Genomic DNA, 26,741 nt, shown 5'->3' with positions numbered 1-26,741 from the left:
ACACACACACACACACACACACACACACACACACACAGAATAGTGTGTATTTTCTTCCTATAGGCATCTAAAAACTTCACAGTAGCCTACTGTAATTAATGTATTTTGAGTGATACATGGCTTACTTTAACTATTATTTATTCAATCAAATGAATCGTTCTCATATTGTCGAATTGGTTTGAATCATTATTAATCACACAGTAATGTGTCTGTGTGGAACTCATTCAAAACTCGAATGTCTATTCTACGAAGTGCTTTCCATTGATTGAAATGTCCCTCCGCGTATACCGTAGTTATTCTCAAAATGGCTACTTACATTGACAACGTGAGTCAAATGCATGGTCAAATGTTTAGAAACATATAAACAAATTTAGACGTACTGTATAGTTATAATGACAACACTAGATACTTTTTTCCTTGAAACATCTGTTCATAGTAGAAAAAGGAATACTCCGATAGTCTAGCTTTGAACGTTATGTCGGCTAGCTACATGCTAGCAGTGTTGTTGTAAGGATCATAGTTAAACGACATTCTAGAAAATGTACTAAAATAATGTTGTTGTTATTATTGTTAACTATTGTTACAGCAGTACATGTAGCATACATTTGTGACCGGCTATTTTTGCTGCTCCAGTTATATTTGTATTGATTTCTCTTTCAGGATTTGATTGACAATGATATACCAAAAGCTGTGGGTCTACTGAACAGCCTTACTGAACAGGTTTGGACCAATTAGCTACCAATGCCAATCTCCGCCAGCTAAACGACTATCACTTAAATCTAGCAACTCTGTTTTATACTTGTTTTTCCCTTTGAGAGACAGTCAGCTGAATAGATAATTTTCTCTTGTGTTGTGTCTATTCTAGGTGGCTTCAGTAACAAGTCATGTTCGTGATTTGCTGAAGAAGGCCCAAGAGGGAGCATTCCAAACTTCTAAGGTAAATGGTATGGATGTGTGGAAGCAAAAAGAAAATTAAATATGTGACAGCAAAAGTGGACAATAATACATTTTAATTATTTGATTAAGGTTGCATAGATCTAACCTGGCTTCACCTGATCTGGAAATTCTCAATTCATTTTTTCATTTCCAGAGGTGTTCCAATGGGTGTGGATCAAAAAGCCGCTGGACACAATTGGATAGTTATGATTGGATAGTTGTGGTTGGATGTTGCATTGCAAATAACCCCACTTTTTTCACTAGGGCTTGTCTTTTCTGGACCTGCGATACCATCTCCTGTTATTCTACCTGCAAGACATCACCCACTTGATCAGCGTCAAAGCAGAAGGTGGCAGTGTGAGGGGCAGTGGCGCCATCCACAGACTGGTTACTGTCAGAACAGTAAGATGATGATCGTTATTAGTTATTAAGCCCAGTAGTTTGGGAAACTAGTGAAACTGGCACTCTCACAATAAGCTACAATGGTAACGGTAGTTCTTCTCTCTTTGGAATAATTATTTAATTCTAATAACTATTCAGAATAAAACCTGTACTTCTATTCCAAAAGGTCCTGGAGAAGATGCGTCCCCTGGATCAGAAGCTGAGATACCAGATAGATAAGTTGGTCCGCACGGCCGTCACGGGGAGCTTGGGTGAGAGGCTGCCTCTAGTGAACATACAGCAGAGTCGTGCGTGTACTCCTCAGAATAGTGAGATGACATTTTCTGTTTTGTCTTAGCTGAAAATGACCCGCTGCAGTTTCGTCCTAATCCGGAGAACCTCATTAGCAAAGTAAGTAAGACTTTTAAGTGTTTTGTGTCTCATCGTGCACAATTTATATTAACATTGAACTTGCTTGAGAATGTATATTGAAAAGTACTTGGGAGTACTTTTGCACCCTTCGGATTGGAACGCCCTTCAATATGGCGGCGGTGGGCATGGCCCCGATTATGTTCTCTTCGAAGGGTAGAGCCCTACCAGTTGGATGACAGTCAAAGAATAATGTACAATCAGTGAAAATAAAAATGAATTGAAATAATAGGCCTACTTTGCAAAGAAATAGCCAAAGAAATTGTACAAAGGTTTTCATTAGGCCTGGTATAGGCTGGCTTAGGTGGGAAAAAAATGTTGATAGCCTACTGAAAAAATAATAATTTGAGCTGACCACTACACAACTAATTTAATAATTTCAATAAGATCTGGTAATTGCTTTGAATGTTACAAATTAGTTGAAATGAACGTTGGTGTAGGCCTAGGACAGCGCAGATCACAGTCTACAGCAGGGATCAGTGTGAGGCTGGGCTTACTCAGACCACAGTTTTGTTCAGATTGCGTACATTGTCCTTATTTTCTGTGTTAGAATGTAATCGTCATTTCACTGTTTTTGATTGTCAATTCTTTTTCACATTAATTTCATAGCTTAGTGAATCGGAGGACTCCGATGATGCTGGAGAGAAGACAGGGGCCTCGGGGAAGAAGGTGCCCTCTAGTGGCAGGAAATATGTGCCTCCCAAGATCGCCCCCATGCACTATGGTAATGTTTACCCTTTTCATTTTCAGTGATCCAGGGATGGTCCTTTAACTGACTCGGTGTGCCTGAGAAGGGCCTGTGCTCAGTGATGTTCTCCTAACTTCCCTCCTCTGCCCCTTAGAGGGGGACCTGACCGAGGCGGACAAGAAGAAGGAGCAGGCGGACAGACAGCGACGCGCCGCCCTGCGCAGCTCCGTGATCCAGGAGCTCCGGCAGCAGTACAGCGACGCTCCCGAGGAGATCCGGGAACGCCGGGACTTCCAGACGGAGCGGGAGAGCCGGGAGGAGCAGCACAGGTCAGGGGTCACGATCACCGTCAGATGCAGAATTGTAGTGTTGTCCATCAGGGAATGTGCAGATTTTAGATAGACTTATAAGTATATGACAGATAACAATATTACATATTTTAAACTTGACTCCTGTTGAAAACGGTTTTCATCGATCCCTGTCGTTTTCCATATTTTGTCTAACAGTGTATAACAGAGCTCCTGTATTTTCTACCCTTCAGGAAACACTTTGAGGAGGCCATGATGGTGCGTCTGGCTGTGCCCCGAAGAGAGAAAACCGCCAAGAAGAGAGGCATGCTGGGAATGTCTGGTCAGCTGAGTGGCATCACACGCTTCAGTGACATCACAGCTCTGACTGGTGGTGAAGGACAGGTGAGTGGCACTACTGGTCACTACTGACCGAGATGGCCCAACTAATATGCACATTTGGGAAAGTTGTCTCACATTTGACATAAACCTTTCTCCAGGATGGAGATAACCCTCGGCCCAAGAAAAAGAAGAAACTGATGAAAAAGAAGACCAAAAGGAGAGGTAAGTGTCGGTTCTCTGGCTTCGCCTTTCCTTCGTCTGCACTGACCTAAAAACTTTGGAGAGGATAGCAGAAAAAAAGATGCCTAATGACGGGTAGCGGTTCGTCACTGTGGGAGACGAACAGAAGACGGGGGATTGAGATGCTGTTATAGCCTGCATTTTACTTGACTTGAATCAACTAATTGAAATTGTATCTAGCATCTTTCTGTATCTGTCAACAGTATATAGTCAGTATTAGGGGTGTAACGATACACTAATCTCACGATACATGATATTGGGTTGACGATAACAATACGATACGATACACTAAGGGTAGGTGTGAAGCGTTGCAGTAGCGTTGCTGTTCACACCAATAGTGCATTTCTCCACATATCTACTCCACTACACTTTGTGAATTTAGAGCTTAAAGGAGTAGTAAAGGGAACATGCATGTTTAGCCATGTTTTAATGTTACTTATGTAACTTAACATGTTTTTTGAATGATTTTTCAAGGTGCCCACCCACATCCATTGTATGACCAAAACGGTGGTAGAGCAATTATCAGACTTTCTCAAAAGTGCTAGTTTTGTCAACGTTTTGATCTGAACCATTGTATATGATCACAAGTAACCTTAAAACCGCATAAACATGCATTTTCCCTTTACTACTCATTTAACTGTTGTAATATCATGGATAGGCCTAGACAAAAGACGTGTTTGTTACCAGTGTTGTGTAGCCAGTGTTCACTGATATACAATAAACATATCACAATATTGTTTTCACCTTGACGATACGTATTGTGACGTTTCTGTATCGCGATATATTGTGGCACGGTATATTGTTACACCCCTAGTCAGTATGTAGATTCAGTATGTATATAAAGTATGTATATAGAGTCAGTATGTATATAGTGTATGTAGTCAGTATGTATTGAAGGTTACTAAACATCCTTCTGACCCCTTCAGCTTTCAAGAAACACAGATAGAACTGGAGTTTGGAACCCCAAGGACTCCTGCAAGTTGGAGAACTGAAAACCGTCAACGTTGTGGAACCTTTCTGTGTGTTGACTGTTGTGCATGCTGTATATGGCCATAAGTATTTTTGAAATTGGTGCTCAAGGCAAACATTTCTTAAATGCATTGTATTCCAATCTTTGATCAACAAACATGTTGTTTGTGTCAATTGATTAGAAAATATGTTCTTGTTTGTGTGCAGACTTCTATTGAGCAATGTTAAATGGGTGTGTTCTTTATGAACATGTACTCATAATCTCGCAGATGATTTCTTAATGAATAGCTCACTTTCAAAATAAATTTCTGACTGGTTTGGTATCACTGAAGCTGTTCCGTTTCTTGTCCAAGGAGAAATGTTTGACAAGTTATTAGACAAGTTCATGTTTTTTTATGTTATTTAATTACAAATGTTCCATTATATCTTTGTACACTGAGTGCCAAATTACACCAATTTATATTTGGGTACTATTCAGAATAACTGCAATGGTTGAGACCCATGCTTACTGCTCAGTATGAGAAACCCTGTATGCTTAAAGGGCCAAGACACATTTCCTTCCATCACTGATTCTCTGCCCTTCTACATGGTATAAAGAACACTAAGGTGTAAAGGAAATATGGAAGGCAATGGGACAACCAAGGGCAAAAAGCAGGGTCTGCATTTGCAGAAGACCTTAATAGAATGCAAGTGAAGATGCTCCTCCATATTTAAACAGACGGCAACATCCATTTGACATTAGTAGTACACCGACTTCCTACTTTAGACTAAAATGATTGTAAGTTGCTTTGGATAAAAGTGTCTGCAACAAATGAATAATATCAGTGAACATAGTACATATCTAGCATAACTGTTCCCTGTAGAATGAAGGTGTCAAAGGTTCCAAGAACACAGCTCTCTGCCTGGTATTTTCAAGACACTTGTAAACAAGGTTAGATTGGTTGAATTCACTCCCAAATTGAAAGTCTGGCCAACCAGGCCAGCAGTTAGTGTCAAGGAGGTGGCCCAAGGTCCCCAACTCTGGACACAATATAGTCACACTACACAGACGCACACAAACAAGCGGTTCATTTTTACACAATTTCTTTATTTAATTTTTTTTCTAATTACAGACTCATGGGTTAAAAATAAAAAAAGCAAAACATTTTTTTTTTGTTCAAACCCGCTCCCCAGTTTCAAAAAACCAAACCTCTCCACACAACCCCCCCTTCCCCTCCCCCCCAAAATAAAAGCTCCGCCTATCTCCGGTATTAAATTAATCGTTGCCTTTAGCCCCCCTGATAGTCCTCAAGACAAGCCGTGACTGCACTGGCGCACTGTCAGAGAGGCGGGGCCGAAGGGCCCTCGGACCCCCACCCCATCTCTGGTTCTGCCTTCCCAACTCCGCTTCCCGCTCCGCTCCCTTGGCTTCCGCTCTCTCTCTATAAATGTGGTGGGTAGGTTATGTAGTGTCTGAAGTGTGTGTCGGTGTGTGTGTCGGTGTGTGTGTGTGCGTACGAGTTTAAGTAAGCCTCAACGTTTGTTGTTGTAGTAAATGCCCCCTGCGGAGGGCCGATGGTCGCCCTGACCCCCTCCCCCTCCCCCCCAAACAGACAGGATGGGGTGAGTGTGCATAGCGGGAGCAGAGAGAGAGAGAGGCGCTGCCGAGACAGTGGGGGGCGCCGCGGCCACAGGAGGAGGGGTAGTCAGCCTCCACTGGTCCTGAAACCTGAAACGACAAGAAGTGGTCTAATATACAGAGAGAGGGAGAGAAAGAGAGAGAGAGAGGGACGTGGAGAGGAGGTGGTGAGGGGCGAGAGGGAGATACAGCACAGAGGGGCGCGGGGGGGGGATTTTTTTTTAGAAAAAAAAAAGCTTGAGGCTGAAAAAAAAAAGGGATTGGCAGAGTTCTGGCCATGCCTTCAAAGGGTGAATACCATGGGCTACAAAGGTGGTACAATAGAAGCAATAGAAGAACAAACAAAAAAACGGGTGTGAACCACTCAACACTGAACGGCAGTCACTGAACACAGGAGAGCATGGGATGGAGCCAGAGGTGGTGCTAACCAAAGTGATGAAGAGTTAGGAAAGGGGAGAGGGGGTTCAGGGTGAGTGGTAGCTGGTCAGAAAACACAAAGACAAGGGAATATGATCCTCCTATACCACAAACTTAAAAAAACAACAACAATAACATTCTTGCTATTGGAGATTTCACATGTGCGGTACATTTAAAAAAAAGAACAAGATCACAGATTTTCCTTCCTTGTCACCGTTTTCGATTGCAAGCATTTTTAGGGATTGGGGGGAGGGGGGGGGGCATGTGGGTCTGTGTTGAGTTCTTGTGAAGGTCACAGCCAGACAAAAGGAGACATCTGCAGCCTGAGATAACATCATCTTCTCCAAAACAAATTAAATGCCACCAAATCACCCACCCCCCCCCACCCCACAACCCCCCCCCTCGGCCATCTTTATACCTTACCAGGATGACCGCACACCTCCGCACACGCACGCTCACACACAATCGCACACTGCGGCCAGTCAGTCAGTCTGTCCAGGTGATGTTTTTTTTTTCCTTTTTTGTCTTTTTTTTTTTTTTTTTCTTCTGGGGGCTCCTTCCTTTATTGGGGGGCTTTTTTCATTCTTTTTTGTATGGGGACAAGGGGGGGGTGATAGTAAGGGGGTGGGGGTGTATTAGTAAGGGGAATACCACGATGTTGTTCGCCCTCGGCCCCTGGAAAAGAGAGAGAAAAAGAGGATGAGTTTTTTTGTTTGGCTTAAGAAGACGGACACCAATTTGTAGGTGTGGTATATAAATATATAATATTTTAAATATGTGCTTGTGTGCTTGCAGGTAGAGAGGGGGCCTGGTGAGATCTCAATCTTTAAAACGTAAACTGAGGAAATACTGGGAAATGTTCAGGTGTAAATATGTTCCACGACATGTATACCAGCTTAGTGGTATTAAGCCGTTGGTCTCTTAAGTGTTGCATCGCCACAACTGAAATCATAAGAATAGTTAATTGACTACAGTGCGGAGAGCAGCGTAAACCAGTTGGCCAACTATAGGCTAGTTCTCAGATTGAGAAGTTATAATTTAACTATGTGATGTGGGGGATCGTGAAGGCACTCTCTCTCCCTCTTTCTCTCTCTCTGCTTCTGGTCACTGTTGGGAGAGACCCTGAGGACAAACACCACCCAACAAACATCCCCAGCAGGACAAGAGCGCGGACACACACACACACATCTGACTGTCCTGACATGCTGTGGGGGAGGGAGGGGGGGGGGGCTGGATCGCACCATCTCACTCTCCAATCCTCACACTCAAGAACACAACGCCGGTCAGAATCACAGCACAAACTTCAGAGTTGTCATTCACACCCTCCCCCTCCCCACGAACCAGGCATCCGGTGGCCACAAACACAGGGGTCGCACCAGAGCTGAAGCGAATAGTTAGGTGTTGAGGTCAAAATCAGGCTGCAGGAATGAACCCTCCGTTCTGGGAGTGAAGGCGCTCGGTATGAGCGCGTTTGGCCCACTTCCAAAGTCAATCCCTGCCTCCTATGGACTTATGGAGATGTGTGAATCCGATAGGCGATAGCAATGGAGCAAAATCCCCTTGGCTTTCAGTAGTATTTGTGACACTTAAAACAGCATTGCTTAAACCTATTCCATTCCTTTCATATCTCCAAGGGTACATAGGGGGTAGGGTCTAAGGGTCGAATTGGAATTGGGCACTTGTGTGGGTTGAATTATAACGGGTAGCCTACACAATGGGAATGCAGCCCTGACTATTCTTCTCTCACCAGCTCAGCTCAGTCAGAGTGCCTTGTTCTGGTGCTGGACCAGACCCACTAAAGTGGGAAACCTCCTATTGGGACGTGTGGAGCAGGATCTTAATAGCACGTTGTGTCGGAATGGTCTAGGTGATTACACACAGAGCTTTAGAGAGATTCTGCCCAATTCAGATAATCAAAGATTTAAGTATGGATTTGTTTTTCTGTACTTTTTGAATATCTGTCAATATTTTGCCTTTTACTCTACAATACTTTCCATGTTTTAGTCTCATCTCTGAATTAGCTGGTGCTGGTCTACACTTCAGAAATCCTCAAGAGCCAATCAAGAGCACAGCTCCACCAGAAGCCCCTGCAAAGTGGAAAGTATGTCACAATAGTTGGGAGTTAAGTTAAAGGTGATATATAGAAAGGCTCACCAGCCAAGTCTTGTGTGAGGACCCAGGAGTCGTAATACTATTGGCTCGTGAGCCTTTTTAGATTATTTTTTTTACACTTTCATGATTTGTCTATCTATAGCACCTTTAAAAAAAAAAAAAAAAAAGACTGCTGCAATGGTCAGAATCTCTCATACTTAGCTTGTGTGAAAGAGTGTGAATACTGATCAGTGTGCTTGCTCTGCAGACCCTCTCTCTCTCTCACGACAACACGGAACATGACGACATGGGCCCACACACAGAGCTCCACCGTGGGGCCCACACACAGAGCTCCACCATGGGGCCCACACACAGAGCTCTACCGTGGGGCCACGCACAGAGCTCTACCGTGGGGCCCTCAGCAAGAGCTCTGCAGCGAGGCCCACTGCGAGCGCTCTACTGACTCATCGCGGGGACCCCCCTCCCTCTCACCTCACACTGAGAGACACAGCAGGACACACACTCCAGGGAGAGCCACCAGACTCCCAGTGCACAGCGCTTTGATCCACTCCAGGTTTTACATACATAGGGGGCAGGCTTTTGTACAGATTGAAAACAAATACAAATCAATACCAAGGGATGGACACGCCTCTTAAAAGGTCACAGGCAAAACCAGGCTCTGGGGCACCTAGTGAGCACATGCTGTAGTGGAATGGGACTGGGACAGAGCACTCGGATATGACGGAACTAGCGGAGTCTGTCCTATAGTGCATCTGACATTTAAACAACACAATAACAATAAGAAATGCTGCAATACATGATAAGCACCCACAATGAGCTCACACTGAAATTAAAGTCATTTAAAAACGCCAGAGCCGGCCTGATATGCTTGTAAACTGGCAATCTTTAACATTCAAACAAACACTCAGACTAGAAAATGAAACACAGCAGCCACCAAAGCTAATTTGCCTATCACCTTTTTTAGTAAATTTAGAGCAACACACACACACACACACACCATGTGTGCACATCCGTGTGCGAGTGAATGCGCATGTGAACACGTACGGCTCCAACTCGTACAAAGAGCCTGCCACTCATGCATGTACAGCCTGGGCGGAACGCGCCGCTGTACACCGAGAGCCCGGCTGCCTCCTCTGAAACGGTTGTAGGAGCATGCGACAAGCCCACTTAGCCTCACTCACACTGACCTGACGGTCCCACCCACCCCCGTATCACTCCCACCTGCAGGGTCATCTAGCCCTTCTCCTCGCCCTGACCCTCATCTCTAGGAAATGGCGGTCCTGCTGGAAAGCTTTACAAACGCATCCTCTTTCCTCCGCTTTTTGGGTGACCACTGATCTCACGTTAGGATTTGAGTCGTCTAGCTGAAACCACAAATTCTCTTATCCAATTAGATCAGTGATTACTACAAAGGTAGGTAGGTAGGGGCAATGCAAGAAATCAAACAGGACCAGTACTTTTCGCCATAAGGGACACACCCTCACCGAGTAGGCAATGGCCTGTGGAGACACAAACACGTATGATGAACCCACGCTTACTGCTCTGTCGTCTTTCTCTCCCAATGCCAGGGCTTCTGGCAGAGCTTCAGTCACTGCAATAATCCCAGGTCATTCTATTCACTCCTGCTTTGCCCTCCCCCTGTTGGAGTCCTCATCATCCGCCCTTTCCACTAAAGTGTGTGCATGACCACTCCACACGTGGTCACAAACTATGCTTTCAAAACAATGCTTGAAAGTGACACGGGCGCACGCTTCAAGGATTCAATTCAATAATCTTCACTGCGCTCTTTTCTACCTTCCTCCTCTCCTCTACCTCCACCCCCTTTCCACCCCCCCCCCCCCCCCCTGCGCATTCGTGACCCCTCTGCCGTCCGTCTCTCAGTCTCGGGGGGTGCGGGCGTCCCGGCAAGGCTCACCTGAAGGCCCGTCCTCTGCCCCTGGGCGGTGTGTAGCCGCTGTAGTAGCGCGCGCGCGACGACGAGAAGTTTCCCCCCCGTGAGCGGAAGCGGGCCCGGGGGAAGCCGCGGTCTGTGGTGCTGATGCCGGGCCGGTTCGTTCTCTTGGCGCCCACCTAGGGATGAGACGGGGACACGCGTGATTATGAACACACACACACACACACACACACACACAGAGAGGCTAGTGGTCGATTTTTTGGACCACCTCACAGGATTCATCGAGTTCAGAGGCCGAGTGAGAGGGGGAATTGACTTCCCTAGCACTATTTGGGGCATGGTTCCCAGTGGCAGCCTTGACACATCACCAGACAAGCAACACAATGGAAACATGGCAAGGACACCGCAGCTCATTGGTTTGATATTTGGGGGGGGAAGATGATTACTCTCTCATCCTGTCTCTTATCATATATGAACAATCTTATGTTGAGTCTTCTAACCTTTATCTGCCGCCCTCTGAACAGGGACTCGTCCAAGGCCATGGCTGTCCTCACAGACTCCTTGTCTGCAAACTCGATATAGGCAAACCTGCAGCGGCACCACAAACATTAGGAGACAGATCACGGATAATAGCATAGCCCTAGACAGTGCAATTTGGGTGCAGTGGGGAAAAAAAAAATAATCTTATACCCCTACCCAACACGAGAGAGAATGAATACTGACCCTTTGGGATGCCCTGTGAATTTGTCACACAAGATGGTGACTCTGTTGACTGAGCCACAGCCGTGGAAGTGAGCCTCCAACTCCTCTGCCGTAGCGCCGTAGTCCACCTGCCCAGAGAGGGAAGGAAGGTGAGAACTCAAGCACCCACAGCCACACACGCACATTCACTAGGAGGACCAAGACACACACAAACACATTCACTAGGAGGACCAAAACACACACACACACTCACTAGGAGGACCAAGACACACACACAAACACATCCAAATCCTATCAAGGCCGGTGCTGCTGAAGGCAGAATGCAGTGTCGCCAACAAAGCATGCTGAGCTCTTGCACTGAAGGAATATTAGTAGTCCAAACGTGAACGTCATCTCAAAAGTGAAGGGCGAGGATCAAGTCTTACGTTTCCCACGTAGATCGATCTCCCGTCGGCCTCCATCTTCTCCTCGATGGACATAATGACGGGACCGGCTGCCAGAGATACAATTCACATCAGTGAGATTGAAAAACATGAATTAACTGAAGCTCTTCAGACCTAAAGTCAATCTCCTTGTATGAGATCTGACACCCATCTACCTCATAACTAACAGAGCCTTGGTCAGTGTCACACACACACACCTGGTGGGGGGCTCAGGTTCATCTGTTTCTCCACCTCGTTCTGTAACTCCTTCAGCTTCTCCGCTTCCTCCTCCATCTCTCGCACCCGGGCTTTGATCGCCTCCAGCTCCTGCAACAGTCAACACACACACGCCCATCTATCAGACACGCACACACGGGCTGCCGACGGTAACGACAGAAAAAAAAAACATTATGACATTAACTGGGTGAATCTGTCGGATTCATCCATCAGTGCTGTAGGTGTGACACGGCACACTTGAATCCAGCGTCCTGGACTGACCCCCTTCCTGCAGGGGCTGCCGAGCGGAACAGCCTCGTTGGTACATGACCGTGATGAGTTGGGGGGGAGGGGGCTTGTAACAGCGTGCATTTATTCACCATTCATTTCAGAATGCCCGCTCAGCAAGAACTCCCCCAGCCCCAGCCCTGGACAATAAGACGGTGGCACACTGCGTAGCGCTGGGTGGGATGATCCCTTATTGGGTGCATGCCCTCACGGTCAGTGCTGCCTCTTTCCTCTTTGACAGTGCTGCATTGCAGCGCAGCGAGAGACCGCTCCAGTTTCATCCTGGACGTCGGACACTGGTGCATCGGTGTCACACGCCAATTCAGTAGAGTGTGTCGTGTTGCCGGATCATCGTCGTCGTCAGTGGTGCCCATCCCAGCCGTAACAAAAACCGTCAAAATCACAACACAAAAATCAACTGCAACTAAATTCATGGATGGGATCAAATTGAAATTCATGACAGGGTCTGTGTACACACACGGATAGACTGGGCAATGACTGGCGCATGGTTATATTTTGTCGCATATTATATTTAGTGTGTTTTCCCGGTTCCACACTTGCTCCCCTGCCATCGGCAAACATGAAGGAGGACACATGACGTTAGCTATCCAGCCGCGGAATACCGCAAACCTGTTTAGGGCGACTTTCAAACACATTTCTATTTACAGCCAAACGCATATATAATTGGTGTATCATGACAAATAAAGTGACATATATAACGTAATATGCATTTTAGCTATGAGTCAGCTAGCTACACAGACAATTGGCGTTCAAGGCTTGAACATGCGGCGTCTTTCTCTAAATGCAATGAGTGACTGGCCTGACAAGTCAAGTGCATCCGTCTTCTCCATCCCTAACCTAACGTTACTTAGTAGCTGGTTCACGTTAGCTAGCCTGCTAAACTCCTCTAAACCCAAGTGAATAAGGCAGACTGACAATGAAATGCCGTTATACACTAACGAACGAACACGCACATCTCTTTCTAGTATTCTGGAGCCACATAACTCTAGTGGGTGTCAAACACATTATAAAACGGTAACGTTATGACTAGCCGGAGCTAACGTTAGCTAGCTAGCTGACCATCGCGTGCACAATCATATTCTGCAAGAGGGCTGAGTGTTCCGACACCAGCTACGTTCTTCGGATGTTCCGTAAAATAAAGGAGGCGAGTTTACCGTAAGCTGTCGCTTTCTTTGACGATAGACTCGCACTGCGGCGGCTAATGGCGGCCTGTCCTACCGTCGCCCCTGTCTCCTACATCTCCGTCTAGTATTTTTGCAACGAGTACCCCCCCCACCCCCACCCCAGGTCTACAGTTCTGGCGCAGAGAAACTAGTACCGCTGCTGCGCCAACATGGCCGCCAAAACCACGCAGGTCACCACCCCTTTGTACTGCACTGCGTGAGCCACAATGGCGGTTACACCGACTAAGCGATAACAGTTAATAGCCACACACGCATTCAAACGGTTAGAAAATCATAGCTTGCTTCAGAAAAATATAAAATGTAAACAACAACATGTCGTATCTACTAAAACACACGTATTATCTGAATTGGTAAGTGGTTTTATGGCACGAACTGTGTCCTTCACTAACCGGGTCCTCGATAGCGGCCTCTCCGTCTTCTAATCCCGGATCCTCGTCGCCAACACCTGGGTCTTCCAACTCTGGATGCCCAGGGTCGGAGTCCAGTAGGGATTCCTCCGCCAGTCCGTTCCCGAACTCCGCCATCGCCCAATTCCGGCTATACCGACACGCCTCGTGGCTAAACCAACGTTAGCTACAGGCCCCTACTCACACAAGGAGTGAGTGGGGCGAAACGAAAGAAAAAAACGGCGGAAAACGCCGCTTAGGAAAGTTAAAACGGGAAATAAAAGGCCAGTTTCGGTTCTAGCTACTACTCAAACAAGATTCCAAGCCGTACAGTGACTAAAATGTTTAAAAAGCTCTCGATTATATGTCACTAATTTACCACTACAGATTCTACTTTATTTACATTAGAAAATGTGCGTACATGCGAGGAATCTCTACGCGAGCGCGGTGTCCCTCAGTTCAGAAATGGAAGCCAGGGGCGGAGCTATGTCTCACTGCAGGCGTAAACTCGCAATCTCATTAGTCAGTTAGGATTTCTAGGCGTACCTCCTCCTCACTCCAGAAGCGCCCATTGGCTCTCGGGCAGGACATTTCAGCTTCCCCCTCACACAACTACCTCTAATTCGATTCTAATTCTGTCAATCATAAACAAACAACGCCGTTTGTCACAACCAATGAGAGCGTTCGAATGTCTAGTACACGCCGTAGCCTAGTCTGCTTCACTCAAATTCTGGTCACCTAATCCCATTTCGTGGCCATATATCACGAGTACACATATATTTTATCAATACAAAAACTCCTCCAGGGGCGTAGGGCAAATAAGAAATGCCAGCGGTAAAAAAAAAAAAAGTCTAGAAATAGTGAAAGCATTCTCTATTGCTTTGAGGCGTGACCGTGGGTGTGGTTTTAATCTATCTTGATTTTATTTAACATATTAGATCCTTGAACCAAACGGTAACACAAAAAGAACCATTCAAACCTACATGTTTCACCATAGCGCTATAGTTCAATTTCCACAACATATCAATTACTCTCGCCATCAGTTCAAATTATTATTTTTTTTATTTTCTGTATACCAAAGAAAACAGAATGGAGATCCAACACAAAAGGCAGGTACAAGTGAGGAAAAAATAAGCTTAATCAAAATTCTAACATTTAATAACAACACTGCCACCATTATTCAATATTCATAGCAATAACATCTCCTTTTGAGCAAAGAGATTAAAACCATTATGGATCAATAATAATCAAAACAGCGATGAGTAAAGATAATAGGAGTAGTACAGTTATAACAATAGTGAGATAATCAAGTGACAATGAAAAATGATTAGAATAAAAAGCAGATCTCCGTAAAACCTATCTACCTTGGACAGTGCAATACCGTGTGATCCCAGACTTGAGGCACACCACTGCAGCCCAGTCTTTGTTTTTTAGCACAAGCTACAGCTTAACACCATTAAAATGATCAGTTAATTATAAAAGGACATTTTCAAAACCTTAAGTCTTTGAACATGAAGTGCCCTGTGTTGTGATATCTGAAATGCATTAATCTGTAGCTCATGTAGAAATCGTGGACTGGCTCAAGTATTTTAAGTGTCAAACCATGGGACTTTCTACAGTTTGCATTAAGAACATCTCTCCTGCTCTCTGTCGACCTCAAGATTGCTTTTTGGTTATTGAATGACAGAAAGCAAAGGAAGGATAACTTTGGAATATCAGTTTTACTTAATATATTTCTTTACAAAATGTCATTTTTTTAGTTTTGCATTTTGTTAAAACTATTAATAGTAACATTATTAATAACAATATACAACAGAAGGAAAACTTCTTTAGTTTTTCACGTGTCCTTCAAAACAGCACCTTCTCGTTTACTCAGTCCAAACTTACATATTTCCCAATTGCTTACTTGAGCTTCCAGTCACACAAAGGCAACTCAAGAGTATATCAAACAGCCTTTCTCATTTTCAGGAATTCTTGCATGATCTCTAACCAGCGCATAACCAGTATTACCAACCACGTTTCAAGAAAAAAAACTTAAAATAAAAAGCACACATAAAAACACCCAAAATTCAAACCCGCGTTCTCTCAATACCTCTCTAGTCAGTTTGGTTTGAACTAACCACGTTGTGTTAATCAGTTCCATTTATGTTTCCAATTATTAATTTGCGTACAATTTCATGTATGGAAAAGGGTTAGAGGGGAAGAAACATCTTTCCAATTCACACATTTATGATTCAACATAGGCCTACAATTCATCTGTTAAAAATGGCTCAACAGTTATCAGGATTAAGACTTTCCTTGCACAGCAGTAAGGTCTGATCCATGTTTTGTTTGGCATTGAATGAGCCCTATGCAGGTCTTTCTCTGACCAGACTGGTTAGCAAAAAAAACAGTTTTATTCATGTGACTTACAAGAAGACATCGAACATGCATCACGTCTCTATCCATACGCTAAAGAGACTCCGCATTAGAATTATTTAAAAATATTACAATTCAAAATTCATCAAAGTGCCGTACGCTAAGAATCTGCATTTTTCAGTGTCTCCCATTTCCCTTGTCTATTGAGGATTGTCATGAAAAATAAATGTGAATACAGGTGGGTGGGTAAAACTACAACCAGTTATAAAGTACCTTTAAATCCCAAGTGAACTTACACACCCCATTGCTCTCCAGCTCTTCCGCTGACTATACACACATCAAAAGGGTGATATGGCACCTCAAGGCCAAGGACTGCTTCCTCCGTTCCACCTTCAAGGAGCATTCTGAAGCATCATGGCCACAGAATTTATGCATAAGCAGGGGGTACATCAGGGTACACAATCAATACCTTAAAACTGGACCAGACCACTGGTTTTAGACAAGGATAGTGTGAAGAAGGATATAACCACAGGTCAGACCCAGACCAAGCTGGGGATTGGGCAATGTTCAATTCACTCAGTTATTTTAATCAAGCATGAGAAGCAGTGTAGCAGTAGTGAGTATAATGCCAATAAATTCACCAGAAAATGTCCCGAGAGCAAACTGATGTCCAATGAGAGAGAACAGGGCTAGCGGGTACAAGGACCTTTTCAAACTTCAGAAATGAAAGAATATTAGTTTTTGATAATTAGAGCCCAATAATGTGTTAAGGAAGTCTAGAGGGCCCAATGGGTCCAGAGTCTGTAACAGACCAGTGGTGGTCTGTACCTTAGCTGGTACTGCTTGTTGGAGGTGGGGAGGACTCAGTCTCCCCACCAGAACCAGAACCAGTGACAGAACTGGATCCAGTACCAGACCCATTGTTGTTGACGACAGCACCCGTTGCCGGCTGGCCAAAGTTAGTGGTTCTCAGAGTGGCTAGATGCCGAGGGGAGAAGACATGGGCTCTCGCTGCAGCTCGGGACTGAAAGCCCACATTGCAGGCCTCACACCTGCCTCTCAGTGTCTCCCTGGCTGCTGGCTGGCCTGCAACTGGTGGACTCGAGGGCTCCACCACCGTCAGCTGGACCGGTTTGGGCAGGATGGGACGGTTGGCTCGCAGCGCATTGTACTGCAAGTAGCTGCCCGAGCTTGTGTCTACCTTCTTGGAGGGGTCTGATGATGGAGACTATCAGAGGAGAGGTAGGAAGATCAAAGATAAATGATGAGAAAAGGTAAAAAGCAGCACATCGATATACTTAAAAGATGTTCTAAACAAAGGAAATCACTAAAATAGTTACAAATGCGACTTTGAACTACACCATTAGTTTAAATCAACTATATTTTTTAAGATTAATTACTTACCAATTTCTCCTGCTGCAGCCGCCAGCGTTTCTCCTTGGCCCGGGTGTTCTGGAACCAGATCTGGACCACTTTGAGCGGCAGGCCCAACTCTGTCCCGATGGCTTCGCACTCCAGCGCGTTGGGGTGGGCGCACGTCTCGTAGCACGACTGCAGGATGGACAGCTGCAGACAGGACAGGTGTGTGCGTGGCCTACGGCTGGTGGAGTGGTGAAGAATGCTGACCTCCGTAGGTTTAGAAACCCGGGCCGACGCGACGGAGCCATCTGTGCTAGAGCTTGCCGTGGTGGGGGTAGTGGGGGTGGTTGTGGGGGTGTTGGTGGTGTTGGTGGCGGTGGTGGCAGTGGTGGCAGTGGCAGCGCTGGCGGCGGTGGTGGTGGCGGCGGCGGTGGTGGTAGTCATAGTGTGAAGTGGAGCAGGAGTGATGGTACGGGGCTTGGAGGTTGACAGACCCAACTGTTCCCTTGAAAGCGTGTTAATCTTGAAGGGACCCTTAGAAGACCAGTAGTTGAGCCCATTTTGTTTTTGAGACACTGCCACCGCCCCCCACGCAGTGGGAGACTTGTTAATTGGTGTGGAAGTCAGTTTTGGTACCATGCGGTTGGCGGGTCCAAGACCAACTCTCTGTTCTTTCTGAGCATCGTCCTCGTCTGTCTTTTCTTCATCCTCACTTTCCTCTTCGACTTTACATTTCTGGGCTAAACAAGGTGGGGCGGAGAGCGTCTCCTTGGGCACTGTTGGGAGAATTGGAGGTGTGAGTTTGGGTGCAATTTTGACCATGGTGGTGACGTTGCTGGTTGTCTCCAGTTTGATCTTCGGCACTGCAGGCACACTGCTGCTCACAGAAGAGACAGTATAGGTGGCAGCGTCCTTAGGCTTGAACGGAACTTGATTTGGGGTTTTCACAATCTCCTTTTCCTTCACTTGCTCTTTATCAGTCTTCAAGAGGGTCCGTACTGAGGTGGCTGCAGGGGACCCGCTGCTGTTAGACTTGGGAAGGGAGGAGAAGATGGGTTTCGACAAGGGCCATGTGAACTTGATGAGCGGTTTGCCCACTGCCGCCAGGGTGCCGTCACTAACGAAGCGTACCTCGCCCTTGCGTTCTCTCGCCCGCATGTTCTGGAACCAGATCTGCACCACTTTCTTTGGGAGATGGACCCACTCTGATATCTGTTCAAACTCATTTTTCCCTGGATTAGGGTCTTTGAAATAGCAGCCGTAAAGCACATCGAGCTGCTCGGCCTGGATGATGGTTCTGGATCGCCTCATGTCCCTGTACCGTTTTCCTTTGGACCTCCTCTGTTCCTTCTCCTTCTCCCTCTCTTGCTCCTTCACCCTTTCCTGTTCCCTCTCAAGCAGTGTGGCGTTCATTCTCTCTGCTGCCCTCATGTAAACAGTGCTAGGCTTGGTCATGTTATTGCTATTGACAAAGCCACCAATGCTGGACGTTGAAGTGTTACCGGCAGAGTCAGGTTTGACCTGGACCACTATCAGTCCTTTAGCTGTGGGCCTCAAGCCGAGGCCATCCAGCAAACGGCCTTTCTGTACCGAAGTCTTGTCAACCATGGCAGATGTGGAAGAGGACGTCTGTTTTGAACCATGGCTCTTCCCCATGCTGAGATCTAAAGCGGACTCGTTATCGCCGCCGTTGGACAGGTACTGAGAGGTCTGACTGTACGAGGAAAGCGGCGGTGTGATGAGGGGGTCAGAGAATCTTGTGATGTTAGGGGGGTTTGGAAAGGCGGGCACTTTGCCTCCGTCTCCTTCTGCAACGCCTACCCCAACCACCGAGGGAGGCAGAGAGAGAACGTAGGGGCTAAATAACTGAGTGGAGAACGGAGCGAGGGACAAAGACAGAGGCAGGGAGTGCAAGATGCCAGTAGGAAGCCCAGGATGGTCCATGGACACAGGGAGGGGGTTGGGAGGATCAGCTTGGGCCTCCAGCTCTAAATCCACATCGGGGTCCAGTCTCTCCCTCTTGATGTCCCCCTCCTCAGTTTCTAACTCCCTCTTTCTCCTTTTCCTCTTGGCCTTCTGAGCTCCACCCTCCTCGTCGTCATCCTCGTCTTCGGCGTCCGAGAGGAACACGGTGGTAGAGCGCAGCACTTTTCCCCCACCCGAGCCTTTGTCTCCTGTCGGTTCTTTCTGTGCCTCGTCTTTAACAGGGCTGTCTGGCTCCTCCCTCACGGGAGCACTCTGGCTGTCCTCATCAGACACGATGACAGAGGTGTAGACCTCCTCGTTGTCCGAGTCAGAGGTCAGACCGGAGTCCCCTTGAGCCTCCCTCCTCCTGCTCCCGCCACTGCAGGACAAGTCCATTGCCTGGCTGCCAGAGGCTTCGCCCTCAACTATTGTAAGAACACTTTCCTCATGGTCGTCGTCATTGTTTTCCATCATCCCCCTGTCGTGTTTAGTGTACTTCGCCACGCTGCGTCTGTATTGTGCTCCTGCGGCTTTCTGCCTCTCTTTGGCGTTTCGCGCATCGCTAAGCCACCTCCGCACTTCCCCCTCCGTGAGGCCGACCTCCCTCCCCAGGGCCTCGCAGTCCTCGTGAGGTGGACTCACCGCGTCGGCCTCACTGCGCGACTCGAGGAACGCCAGGAGAACCTGTGACTGGAACTCTGACAGTATTGGGAGCCCCGGGAAGATGGGCCACCCCCTCAGATTACGATGGCGACGAGTTTTGTCAGGCGAAGTTAAGGTGCATCGAAAGGGGCTCGATTTTGGGGTGTCGAGAGAGGTGCATGGGCTCGTTCCCGGTTGGGATTTTTGAGGGGTAGAATCTGGGCTGAGTGTGAGGTTTAAATTCATTGGACTGAAACTCGAGTTGCTGGGAAGAGATACACAAGGCGAGCGGTTGTCATTTGGGAGAGTTTTGTCTGTAGCCATCGGAGAGAATGTTAGATTTGGTTTAGCCATTTTGCCACCACACTTGTCGACTTCCCCACCTTCATCCACCCCTGTGTTTCTCCCATCTGTTGTGCTCTCTCCATCCGCCATTTCACTGTCTCCGTCTTTCATACAAGCCTCAACTCCGTTGTTTTTGCTTTCCGTTTTAAGTTGCTGTGCAAAGTCCTTACCGTCCTCTTCCTCTTTTATCCCTCTTCGTCTTTCACCACTTTCCATAGTCCAAGTATCGTCCTCCTTAACCTTAAGTGACCCTTTCTCTCCAACTGGAGTCTCTTGACTCTCTTCCTTCAATTTCTCAATCTCTTCACTCTGACTGTCGTCTGAACCGGTTTGTAAAATTGTTGGGAGTCCAACAGTGGGCCACTGGTTCTGTAAGGTACTAATTCTTTGGGCTAAGAGGGCTTGCTGGGCTGCGTTGAGACCTAGTACCGGTACAGACTGGGTGAGGAGCTGGCTGTGGGACTCTGAGCCGAGGCTTTGGCCATGTGCATGGAGGCCATTCAGGATGAAGGGCATGAGCATCTGAGGCTGGGGTATCAGCTGAGGCGTGGCCGCGCCGGCAGCTGCGCCAGCTGCAAACAAGGAGGGGAGGAGGGAATGCGAGAGAGAGCTGGGGGTGGAGGTCAGGAGGGTGAGAAAAGCAGAAACAGCCTGGGCAGAGGCCACCGGGGAAGACAGCAGTGAGGGAGCTGGCAGGGTCTGAATTTGTTCCCCATCTTTGGCTGTTGTCGCCACTGCCGTCAGGTTTCCCGGGGCCACACAATTGCTGGTGGTGGCGGTAACCAACTGTGTAGCTCCTCCCCCTGAGGTAACTACAAAGTTTGGAACCGTGTTGCTGCTGCTGCTGCTACTACTTCCTGAATTTCCAGCTGCACTGTTGGCTGCGTTTCCAGTGTTTCTGCTGCGCGTCTGGTGTAAAACAGATTTCATATGACTCTCGAGGGTGATGGCATGATTATAAGAGACTCGACACACAGCGCACTGGTAGGGCTTGGTTGATATGAAGGGCCGAGACAGGGAGGGGAGTAGAGGAGAAGGACTGTCATTTTCTCCATCCTGATTGGAGGACCCTGTTTTCATCCTTTGTATGTGGGACGCAGCGTTGTAGTGGACACTCAGTGCGGTCCTGGTCGGAAAAGATTCCAAACAGGCATTACATTTGAACGGTCGACCGTCGTCATTTTCAGCCGCCACACCGTTTTTACCTGTTGATTTTTCACTATTGTTGGATGATTCTATTTTAGTGGGCTCTGCTGGTTGATCTACTTCCTGATCAGGCTCCAGGTAAACTCCATCAGCTTCCCGTTCCCCCATCCCCGCTAGTTCTGCATCAACCTCAGCAAGCTTTTCTTGTTCAGCACTCTCATCACGTTGACATAGTTTGGAGGGGGGATTGGAGGTGTGCTTCAGTTGTGATGACACAGCACCTGATTTGCAAAGAAAAGGAAGCTGTTAGTTTTACAGTTTTGAACGTTGTGACAACAGTTAGGGAACTAACTTGATTAACAACACATTGTTGTGCAATCTGATCAATCAGTCAATCAATCACTGATTGGTTGATTAATTACTACTATTAATCCATCCCACAGAAAGGGGTATATGCTGTCGAGCTGAAGAGAATCTCACCAGTAGCTTTCTGAGCATTAGCGTTTCCCTCCTCTCCACTGACAAACTGCTTGGGGACAGCCTGGAGAGGAGAGATCCATTAGTCAATAGTGTTAAATGTTAACTGTTCTATGATCTGCTGACACAGGAGCCTACAGGAGTCCAACAACAGAGCATCAGCTGAGTCCCATTTAGCTTGTTTATAAGGATCCTTCCCATATAAGATACGGGTTCTATCAATGGCGTGTGGTCCAAGTAGACAAGGGAGGCCGTGCCTCTTTAGAAATGTTGGATGAAAAAATAATTGACAAAGCTTAAAACATCAAATAAACAAATATGAGACATAATAGTATACATTTTTCAAAACGAACATGGTATAGGGACACACTGGTGAAAGGGTCAGAGTCTCAGAGGGAGCCCCTGGACCCCATTGCCTTGGTCATCCAGCAATGCATGGAATGTAAGGGGATACAGTAGGACCCCACTTATCCGAACCCAACGGGACCGAAGGTCGTTCGTATCTCTGAAATGTCCGGATGACTGAAACATATGTTAGAATGCACCAAATTCAATAAGTGGTATACTTCTTTCATATACACTCATAATAGACCGATAAATACCCTTAATTACTTGTGAAAATGCATCAAAATTGCAACCAAATAGCCAACTAAACTCATACAGCCTAGCCTATAATAGGCCTACAGTAGCCTAGAATAAAATAAACGAATTTCCACTTGAGTGCATGCTTTGATCAAATACAGTACTTTATTCTCAAATGAGGCCTACGCTGCATCGATAGGCTACTGTATTCGCAGAACAAAATGGTATAGCCTAAAAACAACCCAACATTAGAACAATTTGAGCAAATGATAATAAATAAATAAATAAATAAATGAAATGACAGACAAGTTGTCGTGTCTAGGCTATTGCAGCCTAAACAACCGATGTAGGCTAACGTGGCCTAGGCTGTAGGCTATTATTTAACAAATACAGTAGGCTAATCTACATGTTTACAACACGTCTATGTTCCTGAAGTCCATTAACTGGGAACGAAAAATGACTCGATGCTCCTCTGCCTCAGGTTGCTGACGTGCTTTCTGGCTACTAAGGAATGCAGCTCTCGCACAGCAGACTCGTTTGCGTTTTGCGCTCGACATTAAAGTAACAAAGAAATTAAACGTGACAGTTGACTACAGCCTACAGACAACATGTAGGTCTACATACAGTTCTGTTTTTATTCACAGTAGGATACAGTACGTGTTTATTATGACAGATTTAAATGCAAGTAGGCCTACAGTACTGTAATGAAAATCCCACCAGTAACCAGATAGCAGGTAAAAAAAAAAAAAGCCTGTCCGGTAGACCGGGAGGTTCGGATCTCTGAAGTTCGGATGAGTGGGGTCCTACTGTAATGGCAAAATTCATATTGAAAGTCACGTGATAGAAGGCAGTGCCTCTTCACTGTGATCACTCACTTATTTTTGGTTCCTTTCCTCCTCTTTTGGAAAATCGAATTAAATCCACCAGCATAATTATAATTAAAATGTAAGCTTCTATGAACAGTTCTTGGGACTATGTTTGAATGCAGCTTTGGAAATGCAAGTGTTAATAGATAAGCTAGCCAGTGGCTGCCAGCTAGTTGATCTAAAGTTAACAGAGCTAGTTAACTAGCTAGTTATAAAATCAATGGATTACCAAAAACGTCTCCCCAACAATCAAAAAGTGATATTAATGTTTATCAATGATATGTTCACCCTCCAAAATGTGTTTTTATCAGAGCCAGAGTCAATGGATTTGAGTACTCAAGATAGCTGTTTGTGTAACGTTAACCAGTTAGAATTGGTTGTTCAGGCTACTGTTGCATTGTCTGTAGATTGTTGAAAACTGGTTTATTGATAATTGGCATGCACCAGTGACTATATTTAGCGCCATCTAGTGGAGCAGAGGTTCGCAGCGCAGTAGGACCATCAGCTGTCATTATTGTTATGGTCAGAGCTTCATTGTTGTAGTGTGCTGGTGGTCTATCCTAGCACTTTTGAAATTGTGGTTTCAAACTCGGTTTCTAACCTGCAGATTTCTGCTTTTTTTTGCTCTTAAAACTCACTAAAATGCACAAATTTGCAATATGGAGACCAAATATTCTCAAGGGACAAACCCTGCCCCCCTTAGGAGGCTCAGACTCTCTGCTTCCTGTCTTCAATGGGGTACGACACACTAATGATTCAACGCATTGTTTCTTCTTTCAAATAAGCAAGCTTTGAGGCATCTCCTTTCCCCATGAATAAAGTTGCAGTCCAATAATGTACATTCAAATATCCAATGTATCTTTGATATAATAAATGACACTGCATTGATAACGGGCACATCATTCATTCAATCCATTCAATCTATTCTAATTCAAATCCAGGGCTGAAAATCCTTCCTGACACTAGTGTTGCCTGACCTACTTTCCATGTAATTAAACCTCACAACTACTGTATATGATTAAGTTTAGACTAATAAGACCACAGAAATATAGCCTTAGCTATTGCCCATTGATCTGGTGCGGCATGCCTCCAATCAGTTCCATACCATGTTTGGGGACCCTTTGGACTAAAGAGCAAATCTTAACAGCATTGTTGAATAATGCTTACTATGTCCAGCAGTTTGTCCACACAGGTAGGAAGCACGCTGTGTCTGTCCGTCAGGTGCAGAGAGAGAGAACCTCTGTCTGGTTGCCCTTGTTGACACAGAGGGCACAGCCACTTCGCCACCCCGTTGCTGTCACTGCACAGTGTCTCTCCACACTCCTCCTGCCAGACAAAAGGTGTTTTTTAGTGTTTAAAAGATAAGCCTGCTCATAAAACAATAGCCTAATGACACAATGCATCTGCTTTCTGAAACAACAGAGTGCAAAACTAACGTAAAATAGGACAGAGGATTTGGGATGTTAATTTAATACAAGGAACCCAGAAAGCACAAGTAGTCCCTGGCCTCCAATGCTTGTAATTTAATTCAATAATATTTCAAGCAACACTGCCCCACCAATACATTATGAAAGAACAAGTCAAATATATAGGCTAGCAGTGCATTTCTGTCTAGCATGGCACAATATCAATATCAACAAACCATGGTGTTAAAAAATGAAACACTTAAAACGGCCTGAAAATTGACCTTGATAAGTAAATACTGTGCCAGTATCAAACAAGCCAGGATTCCATAGCTTCATACCAGTGCACGAATCATGAGCCATTAGCTGCTAGAACATTTCCACACACCACCAAAATTCCAATGACCGACATAATCCACCGTCAACATTTCGATGCAGTGCCGTTGTAAAATGAGAAGGAAATGCTCGACAGGGATGGGATGATTTGGTTACAATATCGAGTCAAAGGTGTCCAAATATTAGCAATAGAGTATAGAACTACATTTTAACTCGATATGGCACGCGTAGAAACTTACCGATGTGAACCCGATTTCTCTAAAGAAAGATACCAACACAGTGCTTGCCCATTGCGTCCTCATGCCAATTACGAAGCCTTGCCCAAAAATATCGTTAAACAGCAAGGCTGCTTGAATGCACAGTGCTGCATATGAATATTTAAGTATTTATTTCACAGGGATCTCACCCAAGTGTCCATTGTTCAGTCTTTGCTCTAATTAATGACCAGCCTAATTAGCTACGCCGACCAGTGATGAATCAATTAGCTAGCAGCAAGCTAGTTAGCTTGCTACGTGAACGTCGTAGTTGTGTAGCTAGCTAGCTAGCTTGCTATGAATTCATTAAAAAGAGGACTGTTTTGAATGCAAATCTAGCTGTACGATTGAAAACAGACTAAAGCATGTAGCTGGCTATATATCGGCTTATATATCGTAGATAAGCTAACGTTAGCTAGCAATACATTTAATAAACAAAAGGGTTAAAGTCGTGGCTCTAAGCCTGCTTACCTTGTTGTCTCGAGACTAAAAAAACTTAAGCTTAATAAACCCAGGTGTACATGCTCGCTTGGCTACACTACACTTATCTCGAAGCATACGTGCTCCGCTTCGGATACAGAATATATTGAGTAGGCTTTTGGGCATCTCATCACAAACCTCGGCCTCGAGTTGTTTCCTTACCCCACTGATTGTAGACTGCCAATCGGGCATCTAGTATTACACCACCCGCCGCCTGTTCAACAGCGCAAATTGAGGCCTACACGGACTAAGCTATTTAATTAATGAATATGGGTTCCCTTTACAGATGTGTAAAAAACCTCGCACCCCCCCTCCCTCTCCATTCCACAGAGCCCATGAGAAGCATTTTAATAATCGACTTAATTATTCAACATAGCGACTAAGTTCTATTCATGGACATTTCAACTACCGTTTTACACCGCTTCAAGCCGTAATTGACGATAGAATTAAATGCTAGGCTACTTGAAACTCACTAGCTACGTGCACACACAGCGAATGGCGAAGGGTGGTGCGGAGAGGAGAAAAGACGGAGGTTGAAAAGTTTGGAATTTAATGTTCGAATTCTGTTAATAGAACTGCTTGACTTGCAACATGATCGCTCGCTCTAAACTATCGATAGCACACCGCCCTTCCATATACACCAACACAATTACGCCATCGCCTTTATTGTTTAATTAACTTCGGAGCAATTAGCTAATGCATTTACCTGCATTGTCGCCGCTCCAACGCACGCTTCCCCTTGCTCTTCAGAACTGAAAAGTTTTCTCTCGCTCGCCCTCCCTCGCTCGCTCGCTCTCGCCCTCCCTCATTCGCATTCGCCCTATCCGAGCCCTATCCCCCTCTCAGTCCCTTCTTCCCTCTAGTAAACACACGACAGCTCCCCCCAAGGCTGATTGCTGACATTCAGGGACATACATTCGGCGACAAAGCAATGAGTATATTTGAACGAATCGTCCATAACTGACAGTTAGGCTACTGAACATGTCCATGTTTCAA

The 26,741-nt window shown here is 45.8% G+C and overlaps 3 protein-coding genes across 5 annotated transcripts; 1 reads left to right on the top strand and 2 right to left on the bottom strand.

The window, feature by feature from the left end:
- Positions 1-304: 304 nt before the first annotated feature.
- ngdn (neuroguidin, EIF4E binding protein) lies at positions 305-4,579 on the top strand (the record flags this gene model as incomplete). The annotated part of the gene is made up of 11 exons (XM_084454413.1): positions 305-325; positions 661-720; positions 866-937; positions 1,201-1,338; positions 1,505-1,589; positions 1,676-1,728; positions 2,356-2,470; positions 2,589-2,763; positions 2,976-3,126; positions 3,222-3,285; positions 4,230-4,579. The coding sequence occupies 11 exons, from the start codon at positions 305-307 to the stop codon at positions 4,247-4,249; spliced, it is 954 nt and encodes a 317-aa protein (XP_084310539.1). The 3' UTR covers positions 4,250-4,579.
- A 930-nt stretch (positions 4,580-5,509) lies between these two features.
- On the bottom strand, positions 5,510-13,981 carry pabpn1 (poly(A) binding protein, nuclear 1). 3 transcript variants are annotated; one of them, XM_084458945.1, is made up of 7 exons: positions 13,536-13,981; positions 11,656-11,764; positions 11,441-11,508; positions 11,037-11,143; positions 10,814-10,901; positions 10,335-10,489; positions 5,510-5,980 (listed from the first exon to the last, which is right to left on the bottom strand). In XM_084458945.1, the coding sequence occupies exons 1-7, from the start codon at positions 13,668-13,670 to the stop codon at positions 5,785-5,787; spliced, it is 858 nt and encodes a 285-aa protein (XP_084315071.1). In that variant the 5' UTR covers positions 13,671-13,981; the 3' UTR covers positions 5,510-5,784. The 3 variants fall into 3 exon arrangements, with proteins under 3 accessions (XP_084315071.1, XP_084315073.1, XP_084315072.1); XM_084458947.1 differs by lacking the exon at positions 13,536-13,981 and adding an exon at positions 13,117-13,213; XM_084458946.1 differs by lacking the exon at positions 5,510-5,980 and adding an exon at positions 6,935-6,982.
- A 652-nt stretch (positions 13,982-14,633) lies between these two features.
- On the bottom strand, positions 14,634-26,479 carry zfhx2 (zinc finger homeobox 2). The gene is made up of 5 exons (XM_084458864.1): positions 26,452-26,479; positions 24,440-24,598; positions 21,828-21,888; positions 17,295-21,628; positions 14,634-17,118 (listed from the first exon to the last, which is right to left on the bottom strand). The coding sequence occupies exons 1-5, from the start codon at positions 26,455-26,457 to the stop codon at positions 16,720-16,722; spliced, it is 4,959 nt and encodes a 1,652-aa protein (XP_084314990.1). The 5' UTR covers positions 26,458-26,479; the 3' UTR covers positions 14,634-16,719.
- Between the last annotated feature and the right edge of the window lie 262 nt (positions 26,480-26,741).

This window comes from Borostomias antarcticus (genome assembly GCF_949987555.1).
Source record: "Borostomias antarcticus genome assembly, chromosome: 2".
NCBI lineage: Eukaryota > Metazoa > Chordata > Actinopteri > Stomiiformes > Stomiidae > Borostomias > Borostomias antarcticus.
This window is presented reverse-complemented; position numbering and strand designations above follow the sequence as displayed.

What these genes read in the sequence shown, in the direction of transcription:
- zfhx2 (XM_084458864.1), bottom strand. An exon ending in TGGACAAACTGCTGGACATA is followed by an intron (nt 21,889 to 24,439) that starts GTAAGCATTATT and finishes TCTCCTCTCCAG; the next exon opens with GCTGTCCCCAAGCAGTTTGT. An exon ending in TAATGCTCAGAAAGCTACTG is followed by an intron (nt 21,629 to 21,827) that starts GTGAGATTCTCT and finishes TTTGCAAATCAG; the next exon opens with GTGCTGTGTCATCACAACTG.
- pabpn1 (XM_084458945.1), bottom strand. Translation starts at nt 13,670, where the DNA reads ATGGCGGAGTTCGGGAACGGACTGGCGGAGGAATCCCTACTGGACTCC. An exon ending in GAACCTGAGCCCCCCACCAG is followed by an intron (nt 11,509 to 11,655) that starts GTGTGTGTGTGT and finishes TATCTCTGGCAG; the next exon opens with CCGGTCCCGTCATTATGTCC. An exon ending in TTCACAGGGCATCCCAAAGG is followed by an intron (nt 10,902 to 11,036) that starts GTCAGTATTCAT and finishes GTGCCGCTGCAG; the next exon opens with GTTTGCCTATATCGAGTTTG.